The 27224-nt window shown below is 36.6% G+C and overlaps 1 protein-coding gene across 2 annotated transcripts in view; it reads right to left on the minus strand.

Moving 5' to 3' along the window:
- Nucleotides 1-5330: 5330 nt before the first annotated feature.
- gabrg2 (gamma-aminobutyric acid type A receptor subunit gamma2) overlaps nucleotides 5331-27224 on the minus strand; it is a 41320-nt gene continuing 19426 nt past the window's right edge. The window contains exons 7-9 of one of the 2 annotated variants that reach the window (XM_014984265.2): nucleotides 15692-15844; nucleotides 13374-13579; nucleotides 5331-8926 (exon numbers count right to left, since the gene is read on the minus strand). In XM_014984265.2, the coding sequence (XP_014839751.2) occupies nucleotides 8648-8926; nucleotides 13374-13579; nucleotides 15692-15844 (638 nt within the window). In that variant the 3' untranslated portion in view covers nucleotides 5331-8647. Of the gene's footprint in view, nucleotides 8930-13373; nucleotides 13580-15691; nucleotides 15845-27224 lie in introns of both variants that reach the window. The other variant, XM_014984264.2, reaches the window with a different exon arrangement.

The following is a 27224-nucleotide window of genomic DNA, read 5'->3' on the forward strand; positions in this document are numbered from 1 at the left end:
TGACTCACTTTCCTCATATTGACCCATTAAGCAATTTAACAAGATTCTCTAATGTAAGCATTTCAACATACAAAATAAGCTGCTACATCACTGTAATGGCTGCTAGATCGCGCTAGCTGCTAGCTAAAAACTAGCTTTACATAACATGGTTTTTTTCTACACAGACACAGGCATTTAACATTCATATGCTTCCTAAAGTCCTTTACAGACAGTAAATCTCCATTAACGGTTGTAATGAATAGCTTTACTTTGTTTTCGCCACATATCTGCTGCGCTGTTCGCGCTGCAGCTCGAACGCATACGTTTCACTTAGGGTACCATTAATCCCGCCCACTCCCATCTGATTGGGCAAAATAAAACGCTTCTTCCAATGTCAAACAAAACTGAACGAGATTGACACTTTGCACAAATCAAAAGTAGGTTTTGAACCTGCCACCGCTGCACCGTGCACACCTTCAACAAACCTATGTGACATTCAGGGAACATAGTAGAAACGACAAAGCCTTCTTCTAGTCTGTTTAAAATAGATTTTCTTGAACAACAAATATTAACTATTTTTAAATCTGATACATTTTTAAATGGTAAGGAATTTTAAAAAATCGTAGAGAACAGATTAGTAATATATTTTTTATAAATTTTGACCTTTTTACTCATCAAAACCAAAACAAGATTCTCAAAATTTACAGAATGTATGCATCTTAACAAAACGATTTTTAACAGTTGATGAAAGCCTTATGAAAAAATATTAATGTCAAAATACATCAAAGCTCTCTATGATGCTCCCCAAAGCAGAAAGTGTGTAATCCGCACATTAATTTATTTGCATGAAGGTAAGTAAAAACCCTGTAGACATGCACAACTCCACAGACTATTTCCACTTTTGTTCCACTTTGTTGTTGGTGGGCATACATACTATGTTTTGAACACTTCTCTATATTGGGATCCATGTATTTCACAGGTAGTAAAAGTAGCAACTATATGAAGCTAAAAAGTTTTTTTTTTTTTTTAGATGTCTGTACTTAAAACAGAAATGTTAACTGATACTTAACATTCAGTGGTATATGTGTCTATAGATGGCTGTACAGCAAGGAGTCTTTATTCATTGTATAAAAAGTTTGCTAAGTTGTACAAAGGGCTCTTTTCATTAAAAAAATCATTCCCAATCAAAAGCTGTCCTAAACAAATGTTACTAAAGGGTCTTGTTTTTTAAGAAGAGAAAATTATTTAATCAAACATTTGCTTGAAAAATGTTCAATCTAGGAATTTTTAAAGACACATTGATTGAAAAGGTTTTCTACAAAAAGTTCTTGGACCATCAGCTGATGAAAAGCTTTCATTTATTTTTGCTTAATTTAATCTCTAATCAAGTTTTAAAAAGAGTTAAGAAAAAATGCTTTCAGTTTAGAAATTATAGATTATTCTAATTATTAAGAAAAAAACTAGTGGGATTCACCTTTCCTTCATTAATTTTGACATTATGTACATGTAAACTGCATAAAAATTACACCTTTTTAATTTTTACTTTGAAAATAAAGAACTAATGTGTGTGGTATGCATATGTAATCGGTTTTTAATATGCCCAAATTCTGCATAACTTTGGTTGTCAAGTTTTTTATAATGACAAAATTTGTGTTTATATGAATTAGGTGAAATTAATGGTCTTCTTCATGAATTTAACCTTCTAATGATCTTCTTGAACACTCTGTCAGTTTAGTCCAACAACCATTTCGTGGTATGTTGTGCCTTAGGGCTGTATAAATAAATCGATTTTGCGATATATATCGATATTTTCCGCCCTCGGAAAGTATCGATTTTTCATCCGCGAGTATCGATCCGTTAAACCATAGGGGTCCATAGCCTGACAGCTCTTTCTAAAGTCTAGTTTGTTACGGCGTAGCAGCAAGACTCCGCCTCCCTCAGTCTAACTTTCACCTCGAGCTTAAAGTGCACATTATAAACTACACACCAGTTTTTAAATTGTGTTAATAGGCCAAGTATAACCGGAGTTATGCTAAAATAAGTATACCATATTTTTCGAATGTCAGAGAAATGTCAAAAGCGCCGCCATTCCCTGGCTTTTCCGATTATGTGAGAGGGAATGAGCTTCCAAACGTACAAAACGAAACGAAACATTACATTCCTGTGTTTTTGGAAATGTAAAATCTTCAATAAATAACAATGGGCTGTATTTTGTTGCTGAGGAACGAAGTAAAGTTGCGCAAATAACCGTGAAAGAGAAGCGGAACGGAGTAGCGTCGCGAACGGACCAGCTGCAAAGCAGTGAAATCGCGAAATTAATGCAAATTTTGACTGGTAGCATTCACTTCGTAATTAGTTTTTAGCTTAGCGGTTTCTATATAAAGGATTACCTGAAGAATGAACATGGTTGATAACATCCGAAACGGGCGCGCAGCGGCGCTGTGTTTTGAGCAGGAAGACGAAGAGGAAAAACCCCCAGCCGGAATCCGCGGCGCAGTGAGGATTTCCATGATAACAATGGCTGATCGATCATTCTTATTAGCAACAGACAAAAAGTATCAGAGACTGAGAGTACTATGAGATGCTGGCAGTCTGAGAGGCAGCTACTCAGAGATCCAAGCAGGGGAATAGCGGCGCTGCGTAGCTGCAGGGAGTCGATCACTACGGGGTGAGGCGGAGCCACGACTTTAGCAGTTAGACGAAAGCAGCTTACAGCCACGGCTAACTCCGGGAGCCCAGGTAGAAAAGCCTTTTTCCCCATAGTCCAAAAGACTGCATTTGTGGCTGCATTTTAACTCCAAAATGCAGCCACAGTGTCCAAAAGAAAAAACATTTGCATATTGAGAGTCTACAGAGGCTGATAATCTCCCCACTCTGCTCCTGGATTACCGTTTAAACTTTTGAGTTTTATGTCAAATCCACATGAATTAAATGACAGAAACTAATTCTCTCACTGCATCTTTGATTAATTTTGTCCAGCTGCAGACTGTTAGACTGTCCAATCAGAGTCAGGTATTGTGTAGTTGGTGCTTTTAATCAGTTTTCAGTTAACTAAATTCAAGTCTATGGAATACAAAATGTCACTAAAATCACTCTGTCCTTCTAAAATCTTTCAGAAAATCGTAAAAACGCACCAAATTGTATTGCTCAACAAATATTGTGATACATATCGTATCGTGACCAGAATATCGTATATCGTATCGTGAAATTATTGTATCACTACACCCCTATTGTGCCTTCAGATGATGGTTGAATAGTGCTTCAGGACACATTCAAACATGCCACCTAAAATTTTCTGTGATCATTTTTTTTACCTTAAACACCTTAAAATTGATTAAATTTAGTGGTTTTAAAGAGACAAATGTGGAAGAGTTGAAGACATATTACGTTATCTTTTGCAAGACACTGCACTGTTGCTGTGCGTCTCAAAAGAAAGCAAAAAATGTGCATACTTAAATTAGTGTGACAGCGACCTAAAGGTACTGTAGGAGTGTTAGAATTATGGATTTATTTGTTTTAGTACAAATAATATCAGATCACAGGAAAGTTTATCAATATTTTATATCCCCAAAACCATTTTTTATGAAGTACAAAGTAGCATCTTTAAAAGGAATGTCTGCAGACTTCTTGGGTCTTTTTTCTTGAAAATCAACATCAGCCATGCTGTATCACTATAATCAGAGTAACCCAAAGCAACAGAATGTTCCAGTTTTACATATTTAGTCACAGGAAAGAAGCCACTAAGAGGGAGAGATTAGAGATAGACATCTATTCACCTCCAGCCTTCTCTCCCTACAGGACCTTATGCAAACAAGGAATACAGTAAATGCACATGGATCTCGATGTGATGAAGGTTACTTAGGAAGGGCCCATTATTCACATTGTGGGGAAATTATTGGCTTTTGGTTTTCACTGTATAGAACTGCAAAGTGAATATACAGCTTCAGGAGATGTATGCACTCCTTACAATCCTGTTACTGCTCTGAAAAATGTTATAGTTTTTAGATTCAGTTTTTTAAAGCTTCTTATTGCAGTTGGTTCTGATGTGTTTATGTGTTTCTTTTATCAATGCACTTTGCATTGCATTACTCTTTGTGTGAGTAATCCACTATAAGCACTTTTGGCGTTACAGGGTAAAATGAAAGACGTCTTTGATTTACAGAGTAAAATGAAACGAATAGCTTGACTGGATTCCTTAGTGTTGTTCACAATGGAGAACACATGAAGGTTGGTCAATATGACCCTGATCCACAGCAAAGCTACCTTCATATGCCTCAGTTTGATAATGACTGCATAGGGGTGAATTGTTCATCTGTCTCTCCAAATAGCAACATCTTACTGAAGAGAGAAACTTCAGTAAGAAATGTAAGCATGCTGTACGGAGACATAAATAGATTATATAGTGAAGACCTTTTGATCTCGTTGTAAGGAACAATATTGTATCTATTAAATGTGCAATACTGTGTGCCAAAGGAAAGAAGCAGCAGGATTTAATACCTAGGAGAAATTTTAAATAAAACTGAATCAAAGTCCACAAAAAGTCCACTGTTTTTCTCGGAAGCAATAAATACTGCTTTAGAGGGAAATGCCATTTTTTTAGGACAGTCTGCTGGTTTTGCTGTTTGCAACAACACTAAATCTGATGTGTATTTTTTTTTATAAAACCTTTTGCAGTTAGTCCACATGCACTACATTATTATCTTTTAATGTAAATTTCATGGTCAATTGGTCAGATTTCTTTGTTTAGAACTTTATTTAAAAAATGTTGTGGTTATTAATTTTTCTTTTAACATTTTACACAAAGTATAGTTGTACGTCACAGCTGTGTTGGCGGTTAAACTGGAAACTGTAGTAAACTATGCTACAGTCAAGTCGGCACATCTTTCCTTACGTAACACACACTTCTGAAAACAAAGTTATGCATTTTATTAGCACAACCTACTTATGTACAACTATCCTCATAGGAAACTTGTTTATTCTTATTTAATTGCTTACCAGAAATACCTGCCTAAGATTGTGTTGTTTAAATTCATTCTGCTGTAGGACAATGTGGCCAAATAAACAATGATGGCCAGTAAGAACTATCTTCAGTGCAGGGAATAGCAAGAAATCCTGGAAGTGGAAGTTTCATATTGAGCCCGGAAGTGAACATAATCAAGTCTGTCTCAGATAACATGGAAAGAAAGAAGGATTTGAGTAAGCTGACACTCACTGAAGATCTGTAATTAGGTTTTCAAAACATTTAGGACAACCGATGAGCTGAATGTCCTCCAAACCTCTGTCCTAGAAAATTAATTGGATCGATAGATCGATAGGTAGATAACGAGTAAATAAGACCAACTACACGCAGACAAATGCAACCATTTTATTATAAAATTTTACAACTATGTGCTGTTTTCTCATGAAAATTAATATTTCTAGAACATTTGTAATATATTATCTAGACCCTGTCAGATTTGATCAGTGCCCCTTCAACACAATAATCAGATATAAACACAAAGCAACTAATATTGTATGGATGAATCTCATTGGATGCATTTTTATGTTGGGTATCTTTTACAAAGCCCTGCATGTCCAGTGCTTTTTGTTTTCTTTTCTGAAGTTTTATAACATTGATAACACAAAATATCTACATGTGCTGCTCACATACTTTATGTTTTTTCCATTGGTCTCAAAATAAATAACACATGTTAAAACACTTAGAGTGAATGATGATGTCTGTGGTGACAAAGTATTTATAAAAAGATGAAAGAAGTCCAGTCTTTCCAAACCTTTTTGACTGATAATTTATTCAACGAGCATGCTTAGGAGTGTAAACCTGCCTCATTACTTTGTGCACACCTCTAGACCTCTGCATTCACAGGATACCAAACAGAAGTATAACATACTAGTAACAGGCTTCAACCTTTACCCTAATACTGAAAACCCAAAACATTCATCATCAGGAAGAAGCATCTTCCAATCTAACCTCTCACACTAATTAGATTTTCGAAATTTTGGTTTCATTTTACCTGTTGCTTTATCTTCTTAGCATTTTGGATTTTGCATTGTACCACAAATGACTTGAGGAACTATACTAGAAATGTTAGTGAACTTCAAAAAACAGTCAGTTCCGGTCAGTTCATAAAGAAGTCAGATATTTCAAAAACAACACTAAAGTTATTTATTCAGTAGACTTATATGTCAGTTTTGGCACTGCAATTACTGATTATTATTATCCATGATGCTAATGACAATCTCATGTGCCTAACGATGCATGTGTAGACACTGACAACAGGTTCAAACTGCTAAGTGGAACACAGTGGAATGATCATTTTAGACATATGGGGGAATATAATGTAATCTAGATATACACGCAATTGCATTGACTTCTTACGGAAAAAGTCAACACCACAGCAAACAACTGAATGAATGTTGTTGGAAAATGTGAAAAAAAAATTATAGAAGAAAAGCAAATGTTCTTCTTCTTTTGGCTTTGGAACGCTTGCAATTTTTTTGTCATCTAAATAAAATCTACAATGCAGAAGCAGCACGAAATATAATTTTGCAAGTCACTCAACAAATAGAACATTTTGACAGGCCTTTTTGAGAGTAGTGTACATTGATCACAACATAGAAAACACAAGATAAATAGGCTCAAGTTCTATTGACACATTGAACGATAATGTATCTTTGATATAGATGACAGCATTCTGTTTCTTTTAAGGGGTCATATGAGCATAAAATGCAATTTAATAAATTCAAAATAATACCATCAACAATTATATAAATAAATAAATAGCCCCATTGCACAATCCTGCCTGCCCTTCCCCCATCAAGTATGTTGCATGGTCAGTCCAGCATAAACAATAAATATAGTTTAGTGTTGATTGATAGTGTAGCAATGTTACAATTACAAAATATATACCCTTTTAGAAAATGCCAAAGGCTTGACAAGTGTTTTTTTCCATTTATAATTTATGTACATAGACCATGTTATTTACACCCATTCTGTGTGTTTTTACAAATCATTCTGCAACACTGTCAATTGCATACTGGGGTCTAACAAAACTGAACAGTATCGGGTTCTTGTTCAAGTGCGCTGCATGTTGTCATCCAGAGCACTTGCTGTCGTCACGCATTTAATCCAACCTTAATAGAAATAAAGACCAGGAAATAAAGGCCTTTATTAACACCCCAAAAATATTTTTTTATGACTATATGAAGGGACTTACATTCTCAACGTGATTATTAGCAGAGACAAGAGACGCCGGATAACATTTTTTACACATCTGGTTTCAGATAAAGCAGTCTTGGGATAATTATGAGTTTCTTTTTAAAGATAATAAATGGATCTGCAGACATTTTTAAATACCTTAAAGCTGCCTGGACTCACAGTTGCACTGACATGTAGATAAGTTTTGAGTCCTTAATTTCAAAGCAAAAACGAACCTCTGGTTGTGCAGCTATCTTTCTGATAACGCAAAGGGCAAAATAATTATTAGCTTTTTCAGCCCAGTTTCTCCTGAATAGCCTAAGAATAGAAGCAGATTATGGTTATGTTAATGAGCGCTTCTGAGGGCAAATAAATGTGGACATGAAGGGTCAAAGTTATTGATGCTGCAGGCTAATTCTTGAAGGGGAAAACAATTAATTGAGATATTTTTGCTTAAATACTCTGCTGATCTTCCCACTGATGTGCAACAATAATACCTTAACATAAAAACATCTTAAGAACCTTTTGTAAGATTTAGTTCTATATTTTATAAAAAAGAAATGTTTATTAAATGAGTCGAAATTGTTTTTTTGATTCTTTTGTCACCATAGCCAACAGTAGAAGACCGTAAAGATATGCTGGGTTTTTTTGGCCTGAAAGGTGCATGCAATAGAGGCAAACCACTATGTAATAATAAAATATATACAGTGTCTGTACAGCTGAGCATTGTCCATATAAAGCATTATTGTACTCTGACCGCACATGAAACATTTGCTGAAGTTGTTCATTGTTAAACATAGCTCTTTTAAAGTGCCTCAGATTTTATATTTCTGTTAATAAAAAATAAAACGTAAAAACAAAATGTAAAGGAAGTGAACGTGATCATTTCAGCATAAAAGAACTGATAGTCATAGTCAATACATAATTAGCTACAGGAATATTTTTACGTTTACTTGAAAATGTCATTTTTTCTGCAATGTTTTTTTTACATCCAGTATCTTATAACTTATTTGCGACTGTTTCACTTGATTAAAATTCAATGATATATTTTCACTAGTATTTCATTCATTCAGTAAAACGCTGATTCTTTGTTTCTCCTTGTATTTCATGAACATCTGATGGCAAACAGACTTGATGTCAAATTAATTCTAAATAACAATGTATTTTAAGACTATATTTCAGAAGAATTGTTTTCAGCTGAAGTAAAAAAAATAGATTGTTAATCCTTTACAGAATCGATAATTTTGCAACACAACTACAGTAAAACCATTTAACACCAATAAAATGCAGTGCTACAATATGTGCAATGTTTATTAGGGTTATCTGAAAAAACTAGCGGAAATTTAAAGGGACTTAAATAACAAAAATGTGAAATTTTGGGGTATTTCAGTGGGTCTCTTTCCTGTAAAATGTCACTTGCTGGCGCTGAGCATACAGAAAATGGTAATGGACTGGCTTGGAATGCTCCCATGCCTAAAGATATAGATAGGAGACCCAATAGACCAAATTGAAGAGAGCAAACGCAGTGGGAAAGAAGATGCGTGCGTACGAGTCTATCTTGGCAATGCGAATGTGCAGCCTTCCATGCCGCCAGGCTCCAGAGCGGCAGTCTTCGAAACAGCAGAAGAAACTGGTGCAGTCTTTTCCGTCGAGACACTCATAGCCATATTCCTCGTCTCGCTCCTGCATATGTGTGGCGTTGTTCATCTGGATGGCTGTCGCCGAGCGTGGACGAATGTCCACCGTTGGTGTCTGCTTTAAATAAGACAAACCAACAGTTAGCCACAAAGTCATGTCATGAAATCTCTCCTGAAGGCTAATATTTATAACTAGAACTTTATTTTTGGGTCAAAAATGGACAAATGTAATTTGCACCGTCAGCTTGCCAGGGGACCTTCTTCAATGCAAACAATGCAAGGACGCATAACTTACAAGTGGAATAGTCCACACCTGAGTGAACACTATTTCACTCAGGTGTGGAATCAGGTGTTTACAGATATATTACCTTGGACTACAGTTGCCACTAAAAATATCTTATATTAATTAACACTGTGTGCTTTTCAGTGACGTAAGATATGCATATGTTGTTTGCCTCCGGGATTTCTGGGTTCAGAACGTTTTTCTCTCTTGCTGCAGGTGTAGAATCAGCCTGAGTGTTTTCTATTATTCTCTCTATCCTCTCCTCTCTTAAATTTTTACTTCATTCCTTTTCATGAGGACATGGAAAAGCAAGAAGTTGTGTGTTTTCCCTTCTGTCTCTCTGTCCAATGCATTAGAAACAAACTCAAAGCTATTTCTAATGGTAGTTTTTAGGGATGCACCCATTTATTGGCATCAATTTCCTTAATTTGGCAAATGTTCCAACTTGTGAAAGTAAATTTGCTCGGCTTCTTCTTGATTGATACTCAACCAATTCTGCTTGCTACACTGCCAAACAATACATGTAAAGAAAAAATAACATCTAGAACAGCAGTAAACACCTGGAGTAGTTTGTGAATATTTCAGGTGAACCATCACAGGTTGTGACTAAACCTGTGATGCAAATCCACCTTTGGGTAGAATGAAGCTGAGAGGCCGTGGTGACTGTTGTTTTTCTGATAGAATACATTTTTTATAGAATTTCTGACTGATCATTATATCCAATAAACCACTTTTGTTCTGTTGTAATCACAATGACAAATGTAACTGAAGTCATGAACCAAAAAGTGTTTGTTGTCTCATGAGCTGACCTGTTTAAGTTAACATTGGCTGTAAGAATTGCTGTCCAGCACCTTTACCACAAACTAGTATCAGGGGATTTGCTTGGGAGATCCAGTTTAACCAACCTGAATATATATATGATGTGTGGTGTTATGGCAGCTGGCTTTCAACTATGCAAGTAAACCCAGAGCTACTGACTCTGAATATGTTCACTTTCATGTAAGACAGGAGGAGATTATATAGGAGCACCAATCACAATGAATAGGCAGGAAAAAGCTGATGGATGGGCAAGATAATGACAATATTGCAGCCAGTTTCATAAAACACGAATGCACTTTACATCTTTTCAGAAAATTTACCAGTTTTAGACATTGCAACTGTCATCTGTCAGACATGAGAAAAAGTTCAAAAATATCTGTTTATAAGCAACAATTCATATCGTTTTAAAATATGCTTTGCTAAATGATCTACAAAGAAACAAAACAATTTACTCCAGCAGCTGAGATGCTGACATGTCAATCTCGAAGTTCATTTTTAGTTTTAGTTATTTCCCTGGTTCAACACACCTGGATCAAATGATGGTTTATAAGCAGAACCTTTCCCAAACTTTGACATACTAAAGAGATGGTTGGACCATTTGAATTAACTGTAGGAGCAGACTCATCTAAAACTGTCCGGACTCCGGCCTCAGAGGGCTGGACCTGGACACCTATGGCCTAAGTCCTCACCACCTGAGGTCTGAGCTTGCTAAAAGCAGTTGGATAAGTCTCACAATCCAAAATGTATAACAGTTGATGCATCCTACAAGGCTGCTGCAACAGTCTGCAGAAACTACAGATATTCTGATTTCTAATGTTGTGCAATGTTTGAATTCTCTTTATAATATAGAAGTCGACAAGCCTTGAGAAAACTTTTTTTGTGCTCAATGTAGATAATACAAACTATGTCTTATTAATTTGAATTTAAAAACACAAAGCACTTGATACTCATTTCTTCATTTGCTTTGTAAATAATTACCCTGTGAATTATGATTACACAAACATGGCTGCATGGCTAGAAATGAAACAAAAGTAAAACTGGGCAATGCAGGTTTATATGAAACTATTAGCTGTAGGCATGCATCCTCAAAATCCTAATGTTGATTCCTTGAAACTTCTCATTATGCCCAACATTAGATCACAAACCGGCTCTCCCTTTGAAAACTATACATAACCACAAACATAAGCAAAAAACTACGAAACACACAGAACATGGGTTAGTTGAGGCATATTTTTCCATATTAAAGAACCATAAAATGTTAAGTTAATAAAAGGAGTAGCAGTGGCAGGTTATGACTGAGTTTTCAAAGGGGGTTGCTTAAGGAAAAAGTTGTGGAAGCTCAAGCAGGAGGAACAGTAACACTGTCCTGCTGCATGATCCGGTTAAGCTGGGGGAGGCTGATTTGGTGTTTGCAAAATGAAAAAAGTAAACAGAACCAGCATAGTGGTACCGGCAGCTTTAACTGGCTGAAAGTCAACAACCCGTTTGAGATAAGAAAATTATGAACGACCTCAGAAGGAGGAGAATTTTGAATTTCTACCTTTAAGATAATAAGACAAATATTTGTTTGGATCCTGCAGCAAATTTAGACAAGCTTTTGAATTTTAAAATATCCCCATGTATTATGTAGAGACAAATGCAAGAGTAGAATTAGCATATTTTCACTTTTTTTAAGTCATTTCTTTTATAGCTTCCAAACACTTAGTTCTCTAAAATTACCTCCAAATCAAAGTGAAATTTGCACAGGGCATGGGTTGTCTGTTTCAGTCTGTTAAGGCTCTGCTGACTCTTTAGGAAGCGTCAGGTTAAGAAGCTCAATGAGCACACTGAAAGATTAACTGACAGAAAAAGGAAAAGAGAAAAGAGGAAGCTCTTGTTTCGGCTGCTTGTTCGCTGTGGTAACAACAACAAAGAGTGAAACAGGACAGAGGGAGCCAGAATGAGTCCTCACTGGGCTCTTGACTAAAAACATTTTTGACCACAGGATATGTGAGATGCTTATTAGAGTTTCATGAAAAAAATAAACTGCATAAGTATGTCTAGCTGGCTGCCTCCGGACTGTGCACTGCTTAGCGCCCCTTTCAATGTAATCTTCAGTACCCATTTAGTAATTGAGGAGGTGAACAGTTAGTTAAAATGCAGGTTTATAAGTGGTAATAGGAAGAGGCGTATCTGCTGTTGCGCAGAGAGAAAAGCAGTGAGGTGCTGGGGGCCCAAAGAGGCGAAATGCAGCAGACACATGCAGTCAGACACAGGCAATATACCTTGGAGGAAAAGAGCCGGAGGAGCTTTTGTCCAGACGGGAGAAACAAAGCAAAATAAAACAAAGGAATGTATATACACACAATTTTTGTAAACAGAGAGATATAAAACAGTAACCAGAAAAATAAGGGGGTACACAAAGATATTGTATTAAGAAACAGAAGTAAGGTCCATTTTTGGTCTTGTGGAATAGCACATACACCGTATGAAGACACAAGCATTAGTGGGAGGATTGTTCCTGTGCATTTCACATTTTTCTTACATCGTCATCACCTCCGGAGAAAAAGAACCAACAGTAAGTCTGAAAAGATTTAGTGCATTTCATAAAAAACAAAATTCATACTGTAGATGTACCAAAATTGGCAGCGGTTTATAAAGCTTGACCTTCTAATACTGAGTTTAGCTTTTTTCAATTTCTCTATGTTTGAAAGTAGGATTAATAGTGTCCAACATGTTTCTCCAGCCTTCTGGATCTGAGTTGTCATTAATTATATTAGGAACAGAACAGTCTATGTTTCAAAATAACCGTAGAACTCTGACTTACAGAGGCAATTATAAGTGAGTCAGTAAGTCCTACACATTATGCATCATCCTCCCCTTTTCCTTCCCTATCTCTGAAGATGTTGGACAATTTACACAACTTTAAAATGCATTAAAAATGCATAGAATCGTTCTATTGTTCTTACCCATCTCTCTCTCTCTCATCAGAAAATATCGATACACTTACACAAACATGCTGCCTTTATTTTTCCCAAGCCTCAAAATCGCTGCTTTGAATGATTAATTATTTCTGCTCTTTGAACAGTAACACTGCAGAGGAGACCAAGATTAACATGTGAAATATTTGGAAAGAGCTCACAACCGTTATTTGGACTTCCCATGATCTCTTGAAGGATTTAGAGCTCAGATGAGGCCAAATCTTATGTCATGTGACCCTGGTCTAAAAACAACTGTAACAGATGTGTGATGGATTATGAAAAGGTTAGAGCTTCATGTCTAACCTACTGAAAGCAGCTCTGGGTAAAACACATTCATTGGAAACTATGCAACATAAAGCTTCACAGTTTATTCAACTCTACTATGTAAAGGATTGATAAACCAATAAAAAAGAGCAATGACCAACTCTAATGTAATATTAGGAAGCTCAAATGATGATTTAGAAACTTGCAGATTCTGTTAGCTTTTAGAAGGGGCTCACCGGGTTTTTCTTCTTCTTATCCTTTTTGGCGCTCGGCTTTCTGTTGCTGACAAAGTAGTGTAGTGTGCCATACTCTATGAGTGCAGCAAAGACGAAAATGAAGCAGACAGACACAAACAGGTCCATTGCAGTCACGTAAGACACTTTTGGAAGAGATTTCCTGGCAATGGTACTCAGTGTGGTCATAGTCAGCACAGTGGTGATGCCTGGTGAAGAAAGCAAGGAAAAATTGCATTTTTATAAATCTCCAAAACGCTATGAGTCCAATGTCTTTCATTATCTTTACATTCACTTTTATTACATTAGCAAAAACTCTCATGACAAGATCGTTTGTTATAGATTGGAAAACTTCAATCTTCCAAGAAAATTGTTATTTGAAAACAGCTTTTTGTATTTACTTGGTTCATTTATGTTGGGCTTTAAATTTTACTTGATGCTATAAAAATCAGGCATGTCAAAAAGCAACAGAGGATTTCTGTTAAGGGGCAAATATTTTCCCCCAACACTATCCATAAGGGTCACATTTATATGTATTAAAACGTTTGCAAACCTTTGCATTTAATCTTACATGAGGGTAGGAAAATATACATGTGACAGAAACTGTATGCGACAGTGACAATCAGGATATACCTAACCACAACTAGAAAGTAGTGAATAAATGGACATGTAATGTAACATTCATATTAACACATCTATATTTACTCTGTTTATCAGCTGAAGCAGCAAGTTTTCCTGTTTTTCAAGGAAATTGGCCTCATGTAAACATTTTAATTAAAATAAAGACAACTGAATGAAGTAATTAGTGTTCTGTAATGTAATGTTATGAAAAAACAAAAGCTGCACCAATTCAGACAAGAAATCACAATGTTAGACAGCTCATGCCATTTGTTACCAGTTGTCCTATGAAGCATAAGTTTGAAAATAATTTAATATTTTAAGCAATTTAATGAACAAAGTAAGAACTTAATAACATATTGACTGTTTACTGTACACCTTTGAATTTACCATTTCTTCTTTTCATGTCATCTGCCATTGATCACTATTTTGACATAATGCATTCCTACGTCAGCCATCTTGTAAAACTATTTTGAAACATTTTTACTTTCCCTGTAAATACTGATGACATTCATAGAGGTTCTCCCATGACAAGCAAAATGTAAGTACACAGATGCAGCTGATTACCCGACAGCAGTATTACAACTCACAACCACCAACAGGCAAGCAGAAGACTTCCTCTCTCCTTTAACTATTCCCTGTGTGCCTGATATCTGTTGAAATTGATTTAAGAATAAATTTAATGTGAGCTTAGTGACGTTCGTCTGCAGTGATATTTTGTGTGAACTGATATATTTTTAGGCATTGAAGGATTAGGAATAATGTCATCAATGATAATCCACTTCCTAAATTCACTGGCAGCATGAACCTCCTACATCATCTTTTAATAGACAGAATTACATTTGATTTGTGTTATTAGTTTATTAATATAACAACAATTTATCAATGTTGGAAAGGTGAAAGAAAAACTAGTTTAGAATGATGTAAAGTAATCATGGGAACAAAGTAGATAACAGTTTCTGCTTTAAATTCTAGAATTTTCTGTATAAAAACTCTCTACTTAAATCTTAAAACCCCCTAAGGAGCTACAGAAAGAGCTGACTAAGGGATGTGTTTGCAAGTGAATCACGAAGTAGCATCTGAAGATGTCAAGGGCAAGCTCAAAAGCTGACAAATTTCCTTGAATTTCTCACTTTTGCCCTCTTTTTTCATCCTGTGTCCCCTTTTAGCATTCTGTGAAGAAGACACCTGTATTATTATTGTGCTGAAGTAGCATCTCCACATCTTCCTGCCTGTATTGCATAATTAATGCCTCATTAAGGCATGGATGCAAACATATGTCTGAGGATGGGCTCATTTTCTCAGGGTACACAAGATTTTTAAGCAGCTGCCCCGTCTCACAGGGGAAAAGAAGGAGGGGAAGGATGTTGAAATGAAAAAGAAGGCAGCAAGGAAAAGAGAGCTGCAGTAATAAGGAGGCTTAAGCTTCCTGCTATAATATAAGGTGGTGTTTTAAACACTGCATGTGGCTCTTGATGTGTTTCACAGCAGGGAGTAATTAAAACCAAGCTGGCCTTGCAACTTACACCTGCATTGTGTCTGTGATGGAGTTAGGTGAACTAATCAGAAACGAAAGTATTAAATTAAGATTATAATGGAGTTTAAGGTTTTATGGCATGATAGGCACAGAAAAAAATGACATGTCATGCAAGCATGCTTTTTGCAGGTACTGCAGTCACTAGGCATTAGTGCTTCTTAAATACCTAATGAAGTCCTTGCAGGAACTGCGTCTTTGTTGATCCAGAAAGAGACCCAGGAGAGGACGACAATTAGTGTGCATGGAATGTAGGTCTGGATGGTGAAGTAGCCCATCCTCCTGCTCAGGTCAAAAAAGACAGTCAGGACTACATAGTCCCCTGGAAAAGAGACAGAAAAGAAAATACAAGATGCTGGGTGTCATTTGAAGCATGGATCATAATTTATTGATGTAGTTCCAGTGAGAAGCATAGACTCATCATTGACATGAGTAGAACCATCATGGTAAGGATCTACTAAACTACAAGAGGCACTAGTGTATTATATTATATAAAGTGGATGACAACACAGACAGCTCCACCTCCATATTCTATCTGCACATCAAAATAACAGCAAATAGGACAATTATTCCAATGATACATGCAAGTATTGAAATGGACAAGTCAGATGAACATAGAGATTTTAAAATGGTCTCAATCTCAAAATGATTGAGAATGTGTGAATTATGCATGAAACCAAGTCAGTGCCAGGGAACCAACCAATGACTTTAGGTTTCTATATGTTTGAGCCTGTATGTATGACGTTGCTCCTGTATGAATGAGAAAAAATCCACAATAAATATACATTTTTGCACCCCATTCTAGTTTTAAAAAAATATCAAAGTTGATTGTTCTATAGCAAATCAAAAAAGGAGAATGGTTCAAATAAATTATTAAAGCCTCAAATTAATGTGACAGTTATGCTGATAATGACTGGAAGAAGACATTCTGAACAAACAGTAACTTTATTTGTCAAAAAGTTACTGTTTGAAAAAAGAAAAACTGACAAAAATTACATACATTAAAAATGTCCCTGAAAACAATCTAATGTAAGAGGGAGAAAAATAAACAGTTCAAGAACAAAATATTACTGTACGCTATCAATTTACAGAAATGAGGAAGGTAATCATTTCAAGTCCTCAGTTAAATAAGAGCCTCTTAAAAAAACATTTTGTGTGATATGTTATGGTCATTAAAAGACTGTCAAAACATAAACACCTAACAGATTTAACAAACTGTTAAGTGTTCAGTTAATTATGTTGTGCAACCAAAACTCCTTACTGCTTGTTAGCTTGGGGCAACTTCAGACCTAAACTGAAAGCGAGTGATTCAGTGAACTGGAGCTGAACTTGCACGGATGCACACTCAAACCTTAGTCTCCTGCCAGGAGTTAGCCAGAACATGACCACCAGCAGCCAGCAGATGATGAGCTGTCCAGGCGTTGGCTGGCCAACCCAAGCAGATGCCGGGTGTGCAGAGATTGAGGTTAACTGGGTCGAGAAAGACCTGACCCTGACAATAAGGATCAACTGCCTTGTGTGTTGAAAACGCATGCTAAGCATGAATGGCACGTGCACAGTAAACATGTACCTGTATGAGTTTCTCCCAATATGACAGGCTGGTCCAGCAGCCCACTATTTTGTGTTATTTTAATGTGAGTCATTAAAATAACTTGAAAACATTGAAGCAAAACGTTGAGCCAGTTTGGTATACACTGATACCAGTAACAATCCTCTGTAAAGTCCACAGGTGAACTGCAACAGTCACTACACATTAAATCAAATACATTTTTATACTTTTCTATAAGAGACACACAAGTTTCCATTCCACTGCTTCCTAGCTTGACAGTACGACATCGCTTGCCAGTAGTTACCGTCCCCTTTATCTGTTTACCAGAAAACCTGTCTGTTTCTGTGAACTTAATGACAGTTTACTCCTGGCCTCCAGCTCATTCAAATGTCTACTAATTGATTAACATCAGACAATTAACAGTGTCAGAAACCTCCGCTGGCTTCCCTCCACGGTCTGTAACCTTCGGGCACAAGCACACTGTTTCTCTGGTATGCATCTGTGTGCCCGTGAGTGTGCGTGCATTTAGGCACCCATAAGAACGTGAACAAAATGTTCGCAGCTGGGGAATGAGCAGCTGGCTTATAATTTTTCTCATGGGAAAGGACAAACTGTATGAAAAAATAGACAGCATCTGTCTTTTTGTGTGTAAGAAGAGGCACGGAAGGAGATGAGACTGTCAGTACTTGTTTTCTCTTTAACCATGTGAAAGTACATTCACATTTTCTGTACAAGGACCGGAGTGGGGTGATGCTCCCCTCATGCAACCCTTTCACTCAGCGTTGATAGTATCATTAAATAAACCACAAGCAATAACCTCAGCAACCGGAATTATTGCTGTTCATATCACCATGTGTGCTTTCTGCTGATGGAGGCAGGTGCATGGGATATTACAGTGCACTGCCTTGGTGTGTAGGAGTAAAGAAGACACATGAAGGCTTCTCTCAGGGGTCCAGCAGCCCACTATTTTGTGTTTATTAACATATCATTAACCAGCCTCCGAAACCAAGACCCCATGACAGCTGAGAAACTGCAGGTGAATACATTTTTTCGGCTTGGTCAGCAACATAATGGCTGCCTCTCAAATCCTCAGACTCTTAATGATAATGGACTTTCCACCACAGGGATGAGGTCAGTTAGTGTAAGACTTTCCTGCTGTACCTTTCACTTCCTCTGGCTCAGTTTCACTGTGGTCAAGATGACACCTTCAAGGGATTTTTTTTCAACGAACTGGCTCCATACTTTCAGGGAACTGTATCATTATGGGACCATCTACCACTACAACTCACCAGAAGCACATAGTTTTTGTTGTTTTGAAGGGAGGGAATTTACAATGTAGACATTTGGAGATCAGATTATTTTGTGCTCCAGATAAACAGTCCCAACACAATTACTAACCGAGCAAACTCATTAAATTGCTTTTAGCTATTTTATGTTGATCTGATATTTGCACAGCAAAATGTAAAACAGAAACATGATTTGGGTCATGTATGAATGTTAGTTGGCCTCGTCAAAGGTAGACATTTAAAACAAAATAGGGATTAAAATGTTTAAGTTGTATATAATAAAGAATTTAGGAATCTACGAGCAATGTTTTTTTTATCCTCGCCTGCCTTATTGTAACATATGAACAAAATGTTATTTGTGAACTGAGGAGGGGAAGATGCTCCTGTGTAAAACAGAACATTTTAAAATGTAAGTAATGTTTTCAGAGGCAACATATCCAGACAAGTTAGTTGGTGAATATAACACATTTTATCACAAGGTAAAAAGGTAGAGGAATAATATTCCACTAGGTCTGATCAAAGAATCACAGAAGAAGAAGAATCCTCTTTTTATATGACATCATTGGCCATTCCCTCAGACTAATTAATCATTTTCTATACCTAATAACTTCAGGGTCACCAGGGGATGCACCTTCACCTTTTGGATAATCCATACCAGTGCAACACACACACACCAGTGCAAACAAACACACCTCAGGGCAGTGCCAGTTACCCTGCATGTTTTAGACTGGATCATCACCTGAGCTTTATTTATGTGAATGATGTTTGATGGTAACCCATGATCAGGGCAAATCTAGCAAGACCTTAAATGAAATCCTTTCATTGCATAAAACGTATCAACAAATATAATCTAGCAGAATCACAAAAAAGTTGACAAAAACATGAAGAAATTAGTAGATTAAAAAATAAGAGGAATATCACAATTTTCTGCATAATTATTTACTTCATATGCACCTTTTGTATCATCAGTGATGCATACAAGACATTATCATTTCTAAAGCTACTTTAAATCTATATCTTAAGAAGAAGACTGTTAACGCTCATCTGTCAAAGGTCACACAGTACTCCAGTAGGCAGTAACAACATAAAGGACGGCTGATGCCTCAGTACTGGATGTCATGTTTAATATACCACAGTTCGATGGCTCAGAGGTAAGGATGTCCCATTTTGTTAAGTTTCTGTTGTCTTGACTCGTGTGTCCTTGAATCTCCTTCCCACCTCCTCTGGTTACATCACAGGTGGGAGAAACAGAGGGGGAGGAGGAGAGGAGAAGCATGAACATAAACAACTATAAGGCGGGATAAACAAGACAAAAAGGTTGAAGCCCAAAATAAAATAATAGCTATAAACAAAGACAATCATAAACTCCTTAAATTCAACTTCATTATTTTATGTTTTGTCTTGAAGTTTGCTTTTCTTGTTTGTTTTTGTTTGAATGCTCAAGGCATAACTGTGCAGCCATTTATTCCATCATACAATAAAAATAGAGAATTCATAAATGATGTTACCATCTGACTGCCATTCTCATAAACCCAGAAGGGCAAATCATTCAAAGTAAATTCTGATCTATTTTGTTTAGTAACAAACCACAAATCTCCAGGAAGGGAAGCAATCTTCTTCTGTCATTAAATTACGATGTAGTTTCCACACTTTTCCTTTGGAAGTTGTGAATTAAAATGCTGAGTGAAGAACAACCATTCAGACAAAAACTCCAATCATTCTTTGTAAAACAGCACGCTCTGGAGTAATTTTTTTTATTAAGATGACAAATTCTCTCTGTCAAAGTAATTTGCTGTGAGTTGATGTAATCTACAGAAAGCAATAAAAGCTTAGCAGACATGATCATTAATCAGAAAACAGTGTTGCTTCTCTGTTGAATTTGGGTAAAGACAATAGACTAAAAAAACAGAGACAAAAAGGAAGGACAAAGAAAAATACAATTATTTTAACACCAATCAGCCAAAACATTGTAACTACTTGCCTCATAGTGTGTTAGTCACCTTTTGCTGCCAAAACAGACCTGACCCATCATGAAATGGATTAAATTCAGCCACTGAATGTGCTTTGGTGTATTTAGATAGCATGTTTAGATAAAATTTCCAACTTCCAAGTGATACTAAGAAAAGCACTCAATACTCAATGCGACAGCAATATATTTCACAAGAATTATAGTTTTTGAAAAGCTCTGAACCAAGTTGTCAAAATTCTAGTTCAGTTCATTTTCTCCTGAGCCCAGGTGAGACATCTGATGTTCTCTGTGGTTCAGTACTGGCCATCTAGTCTAGTCCATGTCTAGAATTTGTTTGACAATCTCCTCAAGGCAGCAGTTCTCCCAGTTGCTGGTGCAACTTTTCCTACCATACTCCTTCCTTCCACTCAATTTTCTGCTAATATGCTTGGATTCAGACCTCTATGAACAACCAGCTCCTTCAGCAATGACCTTTTGTAGCTTACCCTCCTTGTGAAGGCTGTCATTGACTGTCTTCTGGACATCTGTCAAGTCAGCAGTCTTCTCCATGATTGTGCAGCCTACTGACCCGGAATGAGAAGCTGTTTAAAGGCTCAGAAAACCTTTACAGGTGTTTTGAGTTAATTAGCTGATTAAGCTTTCACAGTATTCTAATTTTCTGAGACAGTGCATTTGGAGCTTTCATCATCTGTAAGCCAAAATTACAAGAAAAGGCTTGATAAATATCACTCTGATGATTCTACCTTATATATGAGTTTCACTTCCTGCGACGACAGGCAAGAAATGTTTAACTTTTACAAAACATTTCAATATTTTCAAAAGACTTGCTTAAAGGTTATTACCGTATTTTTCTGACTAGAAGCTGCTACTTTTTTCCCACTCTTTGAACCATGCGGCTTATAGCCCAGTGTTGCTTTTCTGTGGATTTTTCTTCAACCACCAGGGGGCTCTTTAGCAGGAAGTGAATCATTGGAAGACAAAATTGGAAATCAAAGAAGAAAGTGCTCATTTTCATTTAGAACAAGCACATGCCACTTTTAAGTTGAAGGCTATTTATCTGGTAGTGCAGGAGGGAAATAGATCCACTGCACGTAAGCTCGGCGTGAACGAGTCCATGGTTCGGCATTGGAGACGGAGGGCTGCGTCCTTGTGAGAACCGAGAGCGGCGGAGATACCGACGGCTTATATATGTACGTTTCCAGTTTTTTATTTTTTTTTTATTTTGTGGGTGCGGCTTATAGGAAGGTGCTCTCTATAGTCCAGAAAATATGGTATTTTGACAAGGTACTTTTAATCTGGCAAACGAGCCTTACTGGATTGCATAGTGTAATTTATTGAATGTGACTGTATGTACATTTTTATTTGTTTGAATGTGAAAATGCAGAGGGAAAATGTAATCTTAGGAGAGTTGACATTGGGCAAAAATACCTCTCAGATTAAAGTATCATTGGGCTGGCAGCAAGTCTGGAAACTGCTGTGGATATGCATGGGCAGGCGAGACCTGAGGCACATGCTGGGCATCCATTGAAGGGAGACAAGCAAGATACATTGCAGAGCAGCTGACAGGCTGTCTCATTGAGCTCCTCTCCTGTCCGGAGTCGTGTATATGAGAGGTGACAGTGCCTGTTATTGCATGTATATGTGTGTGCATGCATACATATTTGTGTTGGTTACAAATAAAGGGAGATTTGCTAATGACTGGTTGCCAGGATCAACAATGCATACACAGAATGCAAGTCACCACTTTTTGCGACATGGCCACAGGCTTCATGTGAGCGATTAACCAGTCACTGAAGCTTTGTATTGTCCCTCCACAGGGCTGCTGGCAGCTATTCCTACCGCACAGTGGTGAGCAAGATAAAGTCACAGGAAAAAAAGAAGAATAGCATTGTCACTGTGAGCAACTGCAGCAACACAGCCACATGATTGAATGGCAAAAATGAGTATATAGACTTTGACTGCTTAGTAGTGAGTGTTGTGTTTACCGTGAAGGGGACAGATGATTATCCTGCTTTCATACCCGATGACGGTGCTGAAATTATGAAGAGCAAGGCTGTTAATAGGTTTTATGACAGTAAAAAGCTATCCAAGCTACTGCTTAGAGCAGATTTTCTGATGTAAATGTGAGTCTGCCAAGGGTTTTTTGTCAGTTACACAAGAAGGATTTGTTTAAATATAAAAAAGAAATGATAGAGGCAATATTAAAGATATTAAGATTTTTCCTATTTCTTGTTTTTTGTCTTGGGGGATGCGTGTTGGTAGTTATTATCACTCAATATTATTCAATTAACACATTTCTAAGACATCTGCCCCCTTATACTTTGTCTAAAAAATGAGATAATTACATTTATGCCTACATTAAGCACTCAAATTAATTTCTGCCCCCCAGATTTCAAGGCAAAATAATATTAAGAAAAACACTTTTCAGTCTTAGTTTATTTTTGTTCCAGTTTCCAATTTTTTTATTCACACACAAGAAGACGTGTGATTCACACCCATTACATAAACGTTTGGTCTTATTAAACTAATGTTTTCTACAATGTCTCATTTTTATTCTGTTCTAATCCTTTGGTCAGGTGACAGGATTAAAATCCTCACTGTTAGGCGGGAGGGGGACACTGACAGGACTTATATCTGCCAATGTAGAAGTTTTGAAATGGATGCATGAATTTTAAATCATAAATAAACACAAAAAAAAGCCGTGGGAAAAAAGTTGTTACCAGTTAAGAAATCAACCCCAACTAGTTAGTAAAAAGGATCATTTGTGAGCACATTGCATTGCGAAATGTTCTCTTTCTGTCTGATATGGTCTCACCATTCACTTCATCGCTCAGTGGGCATCACCATTAGCACCTCTAATAAATATATGCACAGATAAATTATTGCTAATTTGGAGCCCCTAGACCAAAAACATTTTACACAAGTTATGCAATTAGTATGACTTTTCTACTTGATACTAGCACATGCACGTAAACGTCTGAATTTCAAGAAAGTCCTAAAAAAAGTATTACTTTAAGCAAATAGAAATAATTTCAGTAACCAAAACTGAACTAAAACAGAGCAGAAGCTCGATGCTCAAAACAACTTAACATAATGTGAAGAGTGGACTTTACATTTAGAAAGTCAGTGCCAGGAAAAGAATAAAAGGCCTATGAAACTTAAAAACATAACATAAAATGTAAGACATTACATCAGTAAAGACAGACGTGCAGTATGTGTAACCACCTTATGTCTTGTACCTTCAGGGTGATGAAATCTGAGGCCAACTCTCGGCACCCAGAGCTGACCTTTCTGCAGCTGATGCAGAAAGATTTTTTTCCATATATTTTTAAATTCTTTAATTCATTAACCTCCTGTCCATTTACATGATTTCCTTTTTTGCCTTGCAGCATTTCAGTAGAAAACGATACCTATGGCAGTGTCACTACTTTATACATTCTCGTTTTTTCCCCATGATGCAGATTGTGTGACTTTTATGTTGTTTTTCATGCATTCAGTTGTCCTAGTTATCACTTCAATGTATATGCTGCAACATCATTTGTGCTGAACCAAGATATATTGTCATCAAAGGCACTTGAAGAATTTTTGGTTCCATCTGACAAACCATATTCTACTGATTTTGTTGTTTCCAACGTCAAACTTGTAGCATTTCTCAAAATAAATTCCTTGTATTTTGCGCACAAAAGTCCTACTTTATATGCAGAGAGTGGCTGATGAGATGGAAAACAAGTGCTTTGTTTATCCAAAGCACTCTCTTCATCTAGGACGTCTTCCCTGGTTTCAGGTGTTAATTACTGGCTTATTAGGCTGTAGCAAAAAAGGACAGGAAAAAGAGAGCAAAACAAAGAGAGATAGAGAAGCTGTGGATGGGGGAGGGAGTGTAAAAAGTAGGACAGGAATATACCAGGCTGAAAATAAAATCCTCTCCTTGTGAGAGTGAGCAGGAGGAGAATGGGAGGGGTGGTTTCACAGAGCAAAACCCTTTGTATATTTACTAGTTTGGGATAAAAAAAGGACATGAGAATATGAATCCTGTAAGTGTACCAGGATTTTTTGGGAATGCATGTGTCCTAAAAAAGAGACGGGGAAGAGTATAAATTGGTATTTTATGTTACAAAGGGGAGATTTGTGCTGAGTCAGATGGTTTTCAGACCACTCCTGTCCATCACAAATCACCCAGAGGCAAAAGGAGAATTCAGAGAGATGGAAAGAGAGGATAAAGGCATGGAGATATCAGAAAAAATATGCATTACAGCAGCACACCATGCTAATGGATTGTTTCTGTGCCTCGTAGCCTTTAGAAAGCTACACCTCTATAATACAGTCCACTGTATCAGACCTTCTTTTAATGTAGCAAAATTACTATTTTCATATTCAAGAAATCACCATGAATAATTTGAGGAATCCACTGTGTATCATTTAGGAAAAGGAAAGAGAAAAGAAAAAGTAATACTGTGCAGATGTATTGTAAGTTGCTCAATTACATAAGCATTCATTAGCAGAATCAATTAAGAAGGCAGATATTAACTTCACTTTGACAAGACAAGGCAGAAACAGACTTGCTGTCTGTTGTGGATAAATAATCAAGAAGCACTGATGTAACTCGTCGTCATAAACGTGACAGAAATGTAAAAAGTGCAGCCATCATTCATATTGTAAACATAGTCTAATTACGTTTATTTCTACAAGTTGTTTGATCAAATATTCTCCTTTGTAAATTTTTCTGAATTGCTCTGAGGGTTTTGTGCTGAAATGATTTCAGACTGTGCTGGAGTTTGTACTGGTTATTTGATAAGGGATTCGACGTCTCAGTAACAATAAAAGGCCATTGTCATTTCAGTTTATTGCTTTTTCTCTCGCTTCATCTTTTCATGATTAAAGCAGGCAAACAGCGATAAATGCTCCTGTCTCAATGGCATCATTTACTTTGAGAAATGTAATCACATTCTCCCATTAATTTTCCTTGGATTGAACTTGTGTTATAGCATAGCTATTATCATACAGTTACTGAAGCATTTAAAAATATCCTTCTCACAGTAATGTTAAGACAAAAATGTCTCATTTTTTCCATTTGACTTTCCTTCATACATTTTTTTGTTCTTTTCATTTTGCTTTGCCAAATATACTTTGCCAGAAAAACATTTGATAATTTTGTCTTACTGGTAGTTTTGCCAGAAAGACAAAATGTTCATTTTGCGTTGCCAACGCTTTAAATCTACTATAATTGGTGACCACTTTATCATAAAGATTATATTTACATTAAAACATGCAAGAAGCTAGTTTTAGATGAATGGAAGTGACTTAAAAAATAACTGCACCAGGATGACCAACTTTTGCAGCGTTTGGTTTGATCATGAAAGGATTTGGAAGGTTCTCCTGAATGATGCATTTACATCACCTCCAAAAGTGCTGTGAATGGGCATCTTCCACATTTATTGTAAAAATGAGAAAGTAGAGCATCATGAAGATGGGCAGGAGGAGAATGATTTTCTCTCATTTCCTTTTGAACACAGAAGGGCTTAGACATCAGCAAGTAGATTTGCTGCTTTTCCTGTCCTTTTAACAGAGAGCAGATGTACCTCATGTGCATCAATAAGTTGTACGATTATGTCTGTGAGTATTTTCAACAGCAAGAGTGCTTTGGTCTGTGCCCTCATCCATGAATTATTGCACGTTTTAATGTCCATTTGCTTGCCTGCACATTTCAACATGTGCTTTTCATTGGATATGAGGCTCGTTTACTTATCGGAAGCTATTCTTAGAGTGACCTTTCAAAAGCCATGCCACGCAGCCCTGTTGTCTGTGTGCGGCCGCCTGTATGATTCAGTTTGAGAGGAGAAAGCCCAGGGACACGTCAGTGGCCTTCTTGCGATTAAGGAGCTTCTCAGTCTTCACATGATTCCTTGATGGGTGAAATCTGGAGGCACTTTGCCTATCTGCTCTGCATGAAAAGTCAAAAACACACCCATGCTTATAACGCATTTATATAAATGCACATGGCAGGAGCTTAAAGGATTATCCTAGCAATATGATAAATCACGCCTTTGTTTCATCTGTGCGTCCTCAGGGGTAATTGTAGAGCCCAGACAAGATTCTCCAGCTGCATAATGATGGTTTCACACAACTAGGCATCTTTGGTAGATAAAAGAATTGGTTTCTAAAAGGTGAAGTTGGTTTTTGAGTCTGAAAAAGTAACAAAAACAAACATCCATCCTTTTTAACAAAATTAACAGATGCCACATTCCTGCAAGTCATTTTTTACTATCCTTTCTCAACATTCTATTCTTTTTTGCACATCTATTATACTCCAAATTATTATATTGTAGATATACGAGTAGGAGAGGTTTTGTTGTTAAAATTGAATACAAGTGGAGACAAAAGGATTTTGGTGCTTTTTTAAAGAATATATTTGTTCGCCAAGCTTGTAATTATGAATTCCAACATTAGAGCAGCTTAATTTAATTTAGGAGGACAAAACCAGATTTGACCAAAAATTTACAGAAAACCAAAGAGACCACTATAAATAGCAAGCCTTAAATTATTTCTCCAAATCAATTCCTATTGCCTAAAAAATACTGCTGTTCTGTCAGAATTATTTAACTGGGGTTTTTATTAAATATGGTAAATAAATAAATACATATTTTTAGTGATATTTTGCCAAAAGACTAGACAAATCTAGAGTGGCTATTAAAAAATATAATTCTGAAATGAAATATGTGTGTACAGCAAAGATATTTAAAAAGTAATAATATCATTAGTACTAGCAATTTAAATAAATAATATAAAAAAACACAAATCATAATCATTCATTATGTTTGTCACATTTTAAATAACAATCCAGTTCCTGAAGTTGCAGTCCACTGCATGTTGGTTATCTTTGATGACACAGTAATTATAA

This window comes from Poecilia mexicana, unplaced genomic scaffold (assembly GCF_051168715.1).
Source record: "Poecilia mexicana isolate PSO_F unplaced genomic scaffold, ASM5116871v1 scaffold_14, whole genome shotgun sequence".
Lineage (NCBI taxonomy): Eukaryota > Metazoa > Chordata > Actinopteri > Cyprinodontiformes > Poeciliidae > Poecilia > Poecilia mexicana.